General features: G+C 41.9%; 1 protein-coding gene across 4 annotated transcripts in view; it reads left to right on the top strand.

The window, feature by feature from the left end:
- Nucleotides 1-14,258, top strand: part of usp6nl (USP6 N-terminal like) — a 69,005-nt gene that overhangs the window by 40,876 nt on the left and 13,871 nt on the right. For all 4 annotated transcript variants that reach the window (XM_056367627.1, XM_056367626.1, XM_056367623.1 and 1 more), the window contains 4 exons: nt 4,837-4,910; nt 9,920-9,999; nt 11,306-11,345; nt 12,702-12,782. In XM_056367627.1, the coding sequence (XP_056223602.1) occupies nt 4,837-4,910; nt 9,920-9,999; nt 11,306-11,345; nt 12,702-12,782 (275 nt within the window). The remainder of the gene's footprint in view (nt 1-4,836; nt 4,911-9,919; nt 10,000-11,305; nt 11,346-12,701; nt 12,783-14,258) is intronic.

Below are 14,258 nucleotides of genomic sequence, written 5' to 3'. Positions count from 1 at the left end.
CATGACATCTTTCTTTTCTTTTTCCATTAACAGCTTTTGAATGTGCAGGTTTTCACTTTGCTGCGAGACAGGTGAAAACATGGGAGTCACAGATTGAAATGAAACATGATGAGCAGTGTGAGCTTCCTGTCTGAGAACAGCGCTTGCATCACCTGTTAAGTGGTAAACGCCACTGGGGAAGTTGCACCTAACTTCCTGAATTCTTCGTGTATTGTGCTGGTTTCAGACGAGCTGTCATGCGTGAACACTTCTGACTCCTCCAGCCCTGTGTGCTGACAGCAAAAATCCCACGTGACCTGAATGCAGCGTGAGGAGTGAAGGGCAGAGCCAGGGGTGGGGGGCGGCATCCAGCTGGTGATGCGGGGGTGACGGACAGGGACATTTTAATCACAGCGGGACAGGGACAGTTAGCTGGAGCTGACATCGGCCTCACTGCTGGGGGAGTGACTGTCAGCTCAGAGGAAGGGGGTGGGGGTAATGACAGCTTTGTAATGACAGATAAGCTCTGTATAAAAACTTTATAAGCTCAGTTTAACTCTTTGATGTTGTGACTCATTATACGTACATTTTGTTGGTGTTTCTTAAATCTGTTTCCACTTCATTCGATCACCCAGAGATTTGTTGTGTTTCTCAGAAGAATCCCAGCAGTTCATTTTGTGGTTGTGTTCAAAAATTGGTGCAAAAACATACTGGAGCGTTAAGCTGCTAAAGAAGATGGGGGTTTTCTCAGGAGCTGGTGGAGACCAAAAACAGAGCTAAAAGAGAGAGAAAACACTGGACTTAGATTCATCAGGTGGCCAGAAAAACACCTCTGAATGAATGCTAACGTTGCTCCATCTCTCACATGTCAATATATATCAACTTAAAAGATTGTGTTTACAGCTTGTTTCTGAAGCGTCAAAAAAGGGGCATTTAATGTTGGTTGAACAGAAGACGCCAAAATAAAATGTTAAAAGTTGTCTAAACACTTGAAACTGTACTTCAATTCCCAGTTTCAAAAAACAACAAAAACAAACTGTTCATGTTTTGAGAAAAATCCTTCTTAATCACCATTACATAACCATATGAACCAATAGATAGATGTAAAGTGGTTGACAAAACTATCTCAACTCGTTGTGCTTATTTGTTTAAGGGCTAATTCGTCTCTTGAGACCAGCTGTTCTCAAACTGGGATCAGGGAACATGCAAGGATGTGTCATCACTTTCCACACACACACTTTAATTTTTACCAAATTTTTCTTCACAGCAAAGTTTCCAATTTGCTAGGAAAAATCTGAATCTGAATTAAAACTTCCTTGTGTGCAGTTTAGATAAGTCACAACGTGTTCTTCTTCTACAATCTCCTACAAACTCTCAGGACTCACTACAAGTCCAACGAGAGCCACAAATAAAAACACACACACAGACCCGATCTCCGTCACGGACGTCAGTGTGATCCTCCAAGCATGAAAAAGGGTCTAATTGCATTTAGCTTAAGTCAGGCCACTGTGGAATACTAATATGGCTTTAAGGGCTCAGAATTAGGGCTAAGCTCCAGTGCAAAGAAAAGGCCTGAATCCCATTTCCTCCCCAATTCCTCTCACTCTCACTATGGGAACCGCAGGGCCCCCCGGGGTGGACGTCCCAGCAGAAAAAAAAGGGGCTTTAACTGTATTTGTTTGTTTGCCCCAGACAGTCTGCCTTGTTGGGTGCTCTCCCACTGTGTGTGCTCTGGGCAGCCCACAGCGACATGCCTTTCACTGACACACACACACACACACACCATCCTGTCATAAAAATGCCAGCCGGGCTCAATAAGGAGCGTGTTTGTCCGGAGCGTTTTGGAATTCCAGTCAAGCCGTTCCTCCCGTTGAAACCCCGGAGACCCGGGGAGGAAGTCGGAGAATTACACGAGTCAAATACTTCCTGTTACAAAAAACTGGCAAAAAGAAAAGAACTGGGAATATTACATAACTGCTGGGATTTGAACGACTTGGGGTTTTTGAAGGCCAAAGTAGTTTTAGATAAAGGCTGATTACAGCTGATAGATATCAGTGTCTTTACAAACATCACATGCTTTCTTTATATTTATGATCATTTTGTGCAGGAAAAGAATGTTTATGAATCTGCTTTTAAAAGGTTTTAGTGTTAGTTTTTCAGTTTAAAGCATCAAAGCTGGAAATATCTCATTAAAGAGTTAGAAATATTTCCATACCGAACATTTCTTTTGTACTTAAACTCAACTTATTTCAATCAATGCAGTAGTGTATTTTCAAAAAAGGTATTAAATTCTAGTTAGACATTTAAATAAGACCTTTTTTGCACCATAGATTTCAAGTAGGAACCAAGCAGCAACCTCCAAGGCTGAAAAATGAAGCCAACACTGAAGTGCTAAAAACTGCAGTTCCTCTAATGACCACTAGAGTCGGGCTCCGACAGTGAGTCAATCCCCATAGACTCCCATGTTAAAATAAAAATGTTTACAGCCTGGTACAAAAGCAGTTTTGGTCTCAAGAGCTAATTTCCCTCCTTTATGACTGTTTATATAACTCACCTGTTTATATTTTATTAAGCCTTAAAGTTATGGAGAATTGAGGGCGTGTCCTCTTTGAGTGACAGGTGGGCGAGCGTATGCTTGCCACAAACCGGCATGAACCGAAGTTTCAGCTCCACTCCCATTTTAACAGGGAGTTAGGAGTTGAGTCAGGCACTGCCAAGATGGCGACGGTGGAGCAGCTCACTCTGAGCTTCAAAAATCGCTCTTCAGAAACCTGTGGGTGACGTCACGGAGGCTACGTCCATCTTTAGTTACATGGCGGGAACATGTCACAACATAGTGTGGAATGAATTTTAGCCCCCACCCCCTCCGAAAGTCTATGTGCTAATGCAGGAACCACGTCAGGTAATATGGTACTTTAGTCAAGCAGATTCTCTAACAACATTACCAGGAACGAGTTGCCTTACAGTAAACCTGGGGCCCCTGTGTGTCTGTTATTGTACCGTTTCCTGCCAAAAAAACTTGTCTGATCCTCTGACAATTCATGTGTCTACTCGCTCTAAAAATACATCGGAATAAATTTAAATTTGCTTATTAAGGAACTGATTTGCACTGAGGCTCGATATTATACAGTTGCCACCAAACAGTAACGGCTCCATCAGTATCTGTTAAAAAAGCAGCGCCATGTTAATATTCATCCTCTTTAGTGTGTTTATTACCATGGAGTGATTCCCACCGGCTGCTTCTCCTCTCACAGCCTGGAGGTGTGATTCATTATATACCTCCATTACTACGTGCCGCTCGCCGTATTCAACATAAACACAACATGACCCCACTTAGTAGTGTGTGTGTGTGCCAGCTTTGTTAACACACATCCGATGTTTGGAGCCTCTCATGGTTGGCTGCATCAGGAAGTGTGTGTGTGTGTGTGTTAGTTGTGTGACAGATAAGAGAGTGGAAACCATCGTGGGAAATGCAGATTTACAATCCTGAGGTACACAGAAAAGTATCTGTTTTAGTGTGTGTGTGTGTGTGTGTGTGTGTGTGTGTGTGTGTGTGTGTGTGTGTGTGTGTGTGTGTGTGTGTGTGTTATGACCGTGTGTCGCAAGTGCAACACACGTTAACGCTCACACAATGTTCAGAAAACAGAAAACCTGTGTGTGCCAGTGTGACATCTCTGTCACAGCAGCTCTCCGTTTAAAGGAGCTCCTGTCATCAGCACACACACACACACACACACACACACACACACACACACACACACAGAAACGCACATTATTGACTGAGGCTGAGGTCAGGCTGGCACGCTGGCTGTGCTGCAGTGAAGTGCTCCTGCTGGCCTCACCACGCTTTCTCTGACTGGTCTGAAGAGAGAGAGTGTGTGTGTGTGTGTGTGTGTGTGTGTGTGTGTGTGTGTGTGTGTGTGTGTGTGTGTGTGTGTGTGTGTGTGTGTGTGTGTGTGTGCGCGCTCTCCACGTCAGCTCTTGGCCCTGACACGCCGAAGGAGAGTTGGAGCAACACAAAGCGAGTCTGTCAGACTCATCTGAGAACTAATCTGAATCTGTACAGGAGGAAGTTTGTAGATGATTTTAAACAAAGTTAAACACATTAGATAAATTCACTATATAAGTTGTTTATGTTTTATTTGTTTTGTAGTCATGCTCACGTCAGTAGCCGGACTGTAGAGTGTGGCAGCGTCAGTCCAACACTTTGGTTCAAAGCATAAATATCTCCACAGTTATTAGATGGATAGCCATGACATTTCATCCAGATGTGTACAGATGTGTACGGACGTTTGAGCCACACAGATAATAAATCAAATGATTTTCATGATCCTCTGACGTCAACAAATGTTGGACAGTTTTCATTTATGCAACACTGGAATTCATCACAGGATAGATCATCATAGAAATGACTGAGACGAATGAATAAGGGTTCAGATTAAAGCTAACATAGCATGCTAACACGCTAGCATACTGTGAGCTTCACTTGGTCTAAAATAATTTGGCTTCAACTGTGGACAAGAGTTTACATGCTGATGTTGTAAGTATGTTAACATTCGATTCTTAACATGCTATCGCTACATAGCTAGTGATAGGCAGAGGAAACTGAGAGTTAGCCCCTTTAAGTTGCTCTGTGGTTTTATTTTTTTGTTGTTGTTTGAAACTACTGTTTAAATTGGAAAAACATTTATGGGTGAGTCACGACAAACCAGCAGCATGATGTGAAGCCCAGCTGGTGAGAATGATTTAACCTCTTGTTGTTTTCCGCAGAGTCTGATCACAAAGGTGTTAAAGTTGTGTGTTTTGTCATTCATCCTTCCCTCTCTTCTCTCCCTCCTTCTTGTGTTTGCTCTCCAGCGTCTGATACCGAGCAGGATGCGGCGGTGAAACTTGACCAGGAGCGGGCTGAGATAGTCGCCAAATATGATAAGGTACGGTGCAACAATCTTCTTTTTTTTCTTTATTTGTTTTCCTGTGGTCACCCGCAGCCAAATTCCAGTCACTCATTCACGCTGAGACTCGACCAAACCTCACAACACAGTGGTGAAATCCCTCCATAAATCTCTGCCTTATTGCCCGTGAAACACAGTAATAACAGCGTGCGGCGTGCAGAATCTGCTGCTCTGTGTTTCAAACGTTTTCATTTAGCGATGCTGTGTTTTTTTTTTTGTGTGTGTGTGTAAGAGCCACGTTTCAGATGCAGTATTCTCAGCTAATGTATTTAAAAGGCACCATGGTTTATTCATTCATTCACTAAAAAGCAGGGTTAATGTGATGTCACTGGCACGATGTGATTTTATTGGCTGAGATCCAGAGGTGGTACTTCCTTCATCCAATGTTGTCTCCCAGCAAAAAGCCAATACTGGCAGAATCACAGATGTATTTCATATTTCATTGAAGAGAAATCAAGATCAGTGAATTAATCACGGGAAGTGCCACTCATAACAGAACACCGATGACGTAATAATGATGTCATCAGGCTTGCCTCGGCAGGTTTGACTCGCCTTGTGCTTGGCGACTGCTCATGTATTTGTCAGGATGACTGTGTTATAAACTGAAGGTGTGGAGGTTTGGAAGATGTGGTTGTTGCTCAGGCAGGAAGTGGCAAATGAAAGATGCCAACTCTGTTGCATTATGGGAAGTGTAGGATCCAGGTTTTTTTTTTTTTGGAGGGAATACAAGTCGGGATGTGTCTGCTTCTGCTGTTTCCGTCTCTTGCAAATCCCTTGCAAATAACTGATTAATCGAAAATCGAAAAATCCTTTGTTTATCCTCAGTGGGCTATTATAGTGAGTGATTGTTTGATCAGTGAGTGTAAATAACTTGACATGTCCTTAATGTCGTCCATAAATCTGTCAATTACCCTCCAATGCCTTTTTAGATATTAAACAATACAGAAGAAACTATCAATAATCAAGCATCTTCTTTGATCTTTGCTCCTCTCGTCTATAGTTTCTGTAAATTTACATCAACGTCTGTGCAGGGAAATCAGACAATAACTGTCCATGGTGTCTCTAACAGTGTGTGTGTGTGTGTGTGTGTGTGTGTGTGTGTGTGTGTGTGTGTGTGTGTGGACGCTTCATGAGTGACACGTCTATTTCACAGCCCGGCGGTATCAGTCGGACCAGCCCACCACGCTTGGTTTGTAAATTAGTCTTTTTAATTTAGTCCAGCAGGCTGCATAATCAAGCTGCCTCATTAAGAGTGAAGAGACCATGGAGAGGAGATGATGGAGGCGTGTGTGTGTGTGCGTGTGTGCGTGTGTGCGTGTGTGTGTGTGTGAGGGTTTACTGAGGTGGAATGAGACACAATCAGAGTTAAATCAGTGTCATTGTCGCTGTCGGAGATGGGTGGAGTTTAATGGAGTCAGTTATCACGCCGACCACACACACACTCGCACACACTCTCGCTGCTCGTTCTTTTGTGGACATTAAAAATGATTTCTTGGCCTCGAAGAATGAAATGAAGAGTTTTGTTTCCAGATGACACGCCCACCCAGGCCTGACCGCCGTCTGTTTTTCACTGCTACAACTGATGCTGATAATTTTGGATGGAGGCCACTGATGGAAGATGTTTGGAGCCAATGTTCAATAACTTCCTGCTTGGCTGGGATCAGATCAAAAATGTCACATCAGTTCAACTTCAAATCCCTTTCGTGGACACTCAATTTAAAATTCAGCAGTTCAGTTCAGACTTTGGTCCAGACTGAAATATCTCAACAAATGTTCAGTGGACTGACATGAAAGTTTGCCCCGACATTCGTGATCCCCAGAGGATGAATCCTACTGACCTCTAGTGCCTCCATGAAGCTAATATTTGTGCTTTAGGGTGAAATATCTCAACATCTATTGCATAAATTGCCTTGAGATTTTGTTCAGAGATTGAACTGGTTGGATGGATTGCCATTAAATTTGGCGCGCACATTCGTAGCTGTTCTTTGTGTTTAATGCTAATTAGCAATCGTTAGAATGCTAACAGGCTAAACTAAGAAAAACTTTACCTGCTAGACAGGCATGCTAATGTTAGCATTTAGCTCAAAGCACCTGTGTGTCTCAGTACAGCCTCACAGAGCCGCTAGCAATAAAAAATAATTCTTAATAAATCAGATTTGCCCTGATATATCTGGGTATCTAACTTATTATAGATCTCAAATGAGTTATGGTATTTTATGTTTTTATTATTCAACCTCTATTTTTTAAATTTAAATATTGAATGAGGGAACATCTGACCATGAAACACTGACGCATTTAGGGTCACGAGATAAATCTAACGGGTCGGAAGATGATTAAAACTCAAAACTTTGATTATTTTTTCTGGACTTTTCTCAAATATTTGCTTGCTTTGCTTAATTCTTACGAAATGGAAAAACCACAGACTTATATTAATGAATCAGTACAAGTTATAGTAATAAACTGTAGACATGCTGCACACATGACTGAACCTCGCAGTCCATCACAGACTTGTGGTGACACACAATCACAGAAGGCATGAGGGAGCGAGCGCTGAGCAGTCGGAGTACCGCTTTAATTTTCCGCTGAGATTGATTTTAAGCAGAGAGAGAAATAATAAATGTGTCATTCGTGATGATGTGGTGCTGTTGACTCCGTGGACGCACAGGTTGGAGGGAGGGGGATAAAACACTGAGGTCTTTTGACTCTTCAGAGATGTGTAGAGTTATTTATTCAACTGGTGTGTTTCTGCTGAGCGAGCAGAGGGTGAGGGAGAATATTTTACCTCAACATCTGGTCATCAGACCGACCTGTGAAGCCTTCTGTGTATTTTTAACATATGTTGGATCATATACGGTGGAAACAGGCAGAGAGGTCCGGTGGCAGATGTTTCTGTACATCAGGTCATCAGGTGAAGCTGTTCTTCACATCTGTATTTTCGTAACATGTGATTTAATCCAGTTTGAAACTAAGGATCAAACCAAAAAATGTCACATTTAAACATTTAAGTGTGAAAACACTTAAATTCAGCCAAACAATCATATTGTTCTTTATATCAAAGCCCAGGGTTTCACAACCGTAGGGTCAGGAGCCAATACACCCGAGCTTCTTTACACCTCCATTTATATTTATTTGATAAACAATATTTAATGCATTGATTTATCAGAAATGCACTGATCAAATTCTGGTTCGTAAATCTTCTCTTTCTCTTCTATTATTCAAAATTCTTTCTAATATTTTTGCATTTCTTTGAGGATTATTTTACACAGTCGGAGCTTAATTTTGATTAAAAGACTAAATAAACAAACAGATATAATTTTGCTGTAATTGCTTTGTAGTTGTTCAACACAATGAGGCATAAATTGCTGGTTAATTAAGTACTCGTAAGTACTTGTATCACACTTGTATCAGCAGACAAACGAGCAGCAGATGAAATGACAAGAAGCAGCCAGGAAAGGAAACGCTTCGCACAATGAGTCGTATTCAACATGTGCTTTTAATGCGTATTTACTTTAAAAAATATCTATATATTTCCAGAACTCCCCTGAGAATCATCAAGTTTTGAAGTTTTCTTCAGTATCACATTAATTCGGTGGCAGTTGCTGGTACATCCGTGTGTACAGTGCAAACAGGAGCTGCTAACAGCTGATTCGGCTTCTTTTAATGATGCCAAAAACGTAAACAACAAATATGGATCAGAGAAATGGGGCTGCAGTTGTTGCCCGCAGCAAAACTGCAAACCTGAGATTCCTGCAATGTTTGTGTTTGTGGAAAAACTACATTTAAAAATTCAACAGCAACATCTGTCAGTATCCTGGTGAGTCTCTTCACAGATGTTGTGAGCAGCGTTTTTGTTTTTTTCTTGCTCGGACGGTTTTTCTACCAGAGAAACGCGACATTTACATATTTTTGTACTTTATGATGTGAGCTTTATATTGACTCTTTCAACTTCCTGCCCTCTATTCCTCCATTTCTTTTTGTCGCACACTCTGTCTCTTTGATATTCTCCCCTTGCTCTTCTCCACATAATCCTCCCTGACACACACACGCACACACACACACACACACACACACACACACACACACACACACACACACACTCTACCTGTGGGTTTTCTATTTCTTTGCTCCGTGATGGTGAATTAACTACTTTTTTCGGAGGCCCAGAGTCAGACGGTGACACAGGTGGTCATCGCTGCTCACACACACACACGCACACACGCACACACACACACACACACACACACACACACATACACAGAGTTTCCTTGTGTCTCGTAAAAACGCACACTCACGCCAACACACATTCCCAAGGGCGCCGGAGTCGTGGCCGTCCGTCAAAACTCGACCCTCTGCCCCTGAGGAACGTGGTTGGTGTGTAATTTGGAGCTCAATCAGAAACAACGGTTCAGTTTATTTCAGAGCTCGACCACCGTCACACATACTACTTCTATTGATACGGATGAATCTCTACGCTATTTTTCAGATTAACCGATTCATCAATTTGTCGATAAAATGTCCGAAAATGTTTGGATTCAAATTAAAAATAATGTAAAATTGAAGAAAAAAGCATTAAACAGACGTTCAAGTGAAAGTTGTCTGGTGTTAAATACTATTTATATTGTTTTTGCTGTGTTAAAAACAGTTGTTTTACACAAGGGCTACAACTAATTAATATTTTCATGATTAATCAATCTGCTGATTATTTTCTTAATTATTCGTTTTTTCTATAAAATGTCAGAAAATAGTGAAAAATGCCCTTTAAAGCTTCAGATGTCACATCAGTCATGTGTTTTGCTCTAATCACTGACCAGATGTTGAGTTAACCATTAAACATAATGTGAAATATTAAAGCAGAGAAATAAAGAAATGAGTAAGTCAAGCCGTGTGTGTAACAGGAAGTAGCAAATAAGAAAAATATAAATGAAAAATGGTTGAAACTATGTGACATTCACTTCAGCGTTAATGTGATTCTCTGTGTTTCCCTCCAGGGAAAAGAGGCCACTGTGGAGCCCTGGGAGGACACCAACTTCCACCTGTACAAAGTCATCGACCGCTTCGGCTTCGTCCAGTAAGAACACGCACAGCAAAAACATCACAGCCTGTTATTATTCTTATTAAGTAAATGAATGACCTCCAAAGCTCAGCATGAACAGCAGCGCCACACTGAAGAAGAAAGGAGGGAAAATGAGAGGCTGAGAGACGACTGTGTTTGTGGCTTTGGTCCGAAGGCCGGTCGGTCAGGAGGCTCTTAAACAGCGCTGTGTTGGACTGTTATATATATATATAGGCTGGCACATGCAGGCAGGAAACAGAGCGGTTAGCCACAATCACAGGCATCAGTGTTGGGATAGAGTGGTACGATCCGGTGGAAGATGGGAGAGGGAGGGATGAGAGGATGGTGGAAGGAGAAGAAGGAAAAATAAACCTCAGGGTTACATGATTGTTTCAGACAGGGGACAGAAGTGTCCTAAGGTGAAGGTCAGTGACTGGGCGGCGAACGAGAAGGAGGAGGAGGACTCCATGTTTGTTGCTGTGAACCAGGTCTGATTCTCCAGTTGAACCTCTGCAGAGGAAGAAGGGGGGGGGGGGGCAGCAAGATGACTCCCCATAGACTCCCATGTGAAAATGTTCGAACTTTACCACAGAAAGAAACATGTTTACATCCTCGTACAAACAAAGATAAATAAATTAAAAATCAATAATCCAACTGTTATTTTTCCAAGCTTTATTTTAGGCCACGTTGTTGTGTAGCAGTGGAGGAGAGCGGTGGAACATGCAGGGCAGGTTTTCAGGTGCCCTTGTTAAAGCCGGTGCGTCCTCTGTTTATTGTTTACTGTGCTAAATGGCAGGTAGTATTCAGAGCCGACGAACACGAGAACGAAACCAGAATATTCATTGAACCCGTCTCGAGGGAGAAAAACCCGCCGCTCCGCCGCTGCAGAGACTCTGAAAACGCAGATAAACAAGAGCCAAAATTGAGGAGTGTCTAATCTGTTATTTCCTGTTTGTGTGACTGCTGACATGTTTGATGTTCCCTCTTTGTGATAACGGTCGGGGGGGGGGGGGGGGGGAGACGACGAGCTCTGACCCGGATATCAGTCGGTTGTTCCATCACTCAGTGTTTTCTGGGAGGAATCTGACTTTGAACCATGTGTTGAGCATGAAAACTGTCAGACTGGCTGCAGAGTGACGTTTCCCAGCTGACAGACTTGGCAGTGTTGACTAAACTGTGATTCATATATGACAGAAAAGACACAAGCAGAGACGTAACAATAAACTGGAGCTTTATAGATAAGTCCAACTCTTTTTTTATCTCTTCATTCATTTACTCTCTCTCGCTCTCTCTCTCTCTCTCTCTCTCTCTCTCTCCTCAGTGAGAATGAACTTCCATCCTACGACTCGGTGGAGGAGAAGGTGAGTGACCTTACTTCTCTTTCACTTCCGCATCTAAAAACATCCTATAAATGTATCCTATGAATAATATCACAAGATTTTTAGTCCGTATCGCGATACACAATATATATCTTGATATTTTATATTTTTAAACCTTCATAAATGCACAATTTGCATAAAATCACAGCAGTATGATGATTCTAGTCCCTGCAACATCTATCTCCATTAACACATTCTTGTTTACTGTTTATTCATTAGTGGTTTCTATGGGAACCATTTAAAATTTACATGAAAAAAACAGGAAATCACAACCAATTTAAATTTGACTCATTTTCTCACATATATTTTAGTTTTTCATACTGTAGCTACACTTCCCCCATTCATATTGCACATCGTACATATTTGTATTATATTTATATTTTTTCACGTTTATTGTTATGAACCAAAACACCAAAGCAAATTCCTCATATGTGAAAAACCTACTTGGTAATAAGCCTGATTCTGATTAACAAAAAAACATAATCAAGAATCGCAATATAGTCGTTTACTACATCCCAGGTGGAAACAAGCTGCGATACATCGGGTACGTTCGATATATCTTCCACCACTATAAAACATCTGCCTGTGAAGATCACGGCTCTTTTTAAAACCAAACAATGTCAGGAACTGAACTTTACAACTGTGTAAATCAGGAAATTGATATTCCCTTTCTGCACATTCATGTTTGCTTTTCTGCGGAAGAGGATTAATTCTCTTCTGGAGTTTTCTAGGAAGCCCTGACATGACCTTGATTCTCACAGCTTGTTTTCATAGATTAAAAAAAATAAACAAACAAAAATTTAGACAAATGATTCTGGCAAAAAAAATAAATTTACTTTTCCCCTGCATCTGTAAAACTGTCATCAGATTAGATTAGATTAGATGAAATAGTAACTAGATTAAAAATAAATTAGATTCACTGTGGTTATTCTTATTCACCGTTACATGAATCTGACATTTGAGTGGATGTTTGAAAACGTAGTTTCCCAAAACTGCTGAGAATATCATTGATATTACTTTGTTTTATTTAAGTTTCTATTGTTTTAATTCATTCAGTCTTTTATCATGAACATAAAGCTTCTTTATTAAGTTTGTGAAAATGTTTAAATTAGAAAATAAAACGACATCCCACCAGACTTTTGTCTGTAGATGACACACTTTAGTTTCTGTGACCAAAGTGTGAAGAAAGTTTAATCAGAGCTTCTCAGCAGCTTCAAACGACTTTTGATCAGAAGTCGTTCCTCTTTATCCGTCACGTCGCTCTTGACAGCGATTTCCCGTCGGACAGACTCGACACAGAGGAAGTTTATTAATGTGTCACTTCTGCTTTCCGCGCAGCAAAAACACACGGAGGTGGAGCGGACCACCAAATGGCTGAAGATGATGAAGAGCTGGGACAAGTACAAGAACAGTGAGAAGGTGATCGTCTTCATTTCTCTGTTTGTCACCACATCTCATCTCATCCTCCTGTTTTACCGCCGTCACACTCGCCTCCATCTGTCCTTCACTGTTAATCTCTCTCTCTGGACACGAGGATAAAAATAGTCTCATTTTGCTGAGACTCAAACAACAAACACTTCATTTTGTCCGTTTTGATGACTGAATACTCTGGAGAGAATACAGAGAGTCATACGCCACTTTATTTCACAAGTTATTTTCATTACTACTTCATTACTTACTTTCATTATTCATTACTCTCTCCTCTCTCTCTCTCTCTCTCTCTCCCCTCTCTCTCTCTCTCTCTCTCTCTCCCTCTCTCTCTCACTCTCTCTGCCTCCAACAAGGACAATTAGAGGCAGGCAGGTATCAGTTATCGCTGCCGTCATTAGCGCCTCTTTTAGGTCCAGGTTGGGTTGTGGTGTTGCCTGGAGGCGTTTCACCGTGTCCTTCATTTGTATGTGTGGTTTCAGAAAGGATCTTGTGTGTGTGTGTGTGTGTGTGTGTGTGTGTGTGTGTGTGTGTGTGTGTGTGTGTGTGTGTGTGTGCGTGTGCGCGTGCGTGTGCGCGCACTGGGGCTTTGAAATGTGAAATACACTCACGGCTGGCACTAAGAGCACAGTCAGACTCGCCTGCTCTTTGTTTCAAAAGAAATGTTTACGGCGAGTAACATCCAAGGACACAGAGGAGTGTTTACCCCCTCCTCCCCCTCCTCCTCTTCCTCCTCCATCACATCACTCTCCATCTCTTCCTCCTCCTCCTCCTCCCTCTTCATCTGTGTCTTTCTTCTTTAAAGCTTGGGGGATTTTCTATTTCTTTTTCGTCTTTGTCAGTCAGCGCCGTGCTTTCAGCTCGGCGAGGAAACAGGTCACGCTTGATGTGTCTCTTATTTTGTTTCCTCACTTGCCAGCTGCTGAGAACATTTAGCCCGCAGTAGGAAAGTACTAGAGAGCCGAGCAGATGTAAAGAAGTCATAAGCTTTTTTATTTATTTATTTATTTATCACCCCACCCCCCCCTCGTCGCACCACACATGACAAGTCTGGCTCGAGGTCGTAGCGTTTTTAGCAGAACTGTAATACCACTGCACCATCTTAAGGCTCAGAGCTGTGACATGATGTTGAAGAGGCTGTAGCATCTTTGAAGTGACCCCCCCTGCACCCCCCACCCCCCCCTGCACCCCCCACCCCCAGTCAGTGAAGCTGTGCCTCAGTTCACAGTTAAAAAAAAAGTGGAAGCCCGGTGATGCAGTAACTACTTCCAAGCTGCTGCTGTTTGTGAATAGTGTTTGTTTGTGGACACGTTTAACGTCGGTCTTTGCAGCTCTAGATGAATGTGCCAGGATTTAAAGTGAGCATTAAAAAAAAAGAAAAAGTTCAAAAGAAAGTTCAATAACCAAAGACTTTCCAGGTTAAGTTCCCTCAAAGTGAAGGACCTGACGCGGCGCAGTTTGAGTCGG

The sequence above is a fragment of the Seriola aureovittata genome, chromosome 22 (assembly GCF_021018895.1).
Source record: "Seriola aureovittata isolate HTS-2021-v1 ecotype China chromosome 22, ASM2101889v1, whole genome shotgun sequence".
Lineage (NCBI taxonomy): Eukaryota > Metazoa > Chordata > Actinopteri > Carangiformes > Carangidae > Seriola > Seriola aureovittata.
The sequence above is the reverse complement of the archived record's forward strand: the minus strand, read 5'-3'. Positions and strand labels throughout refer to the sequence as shown.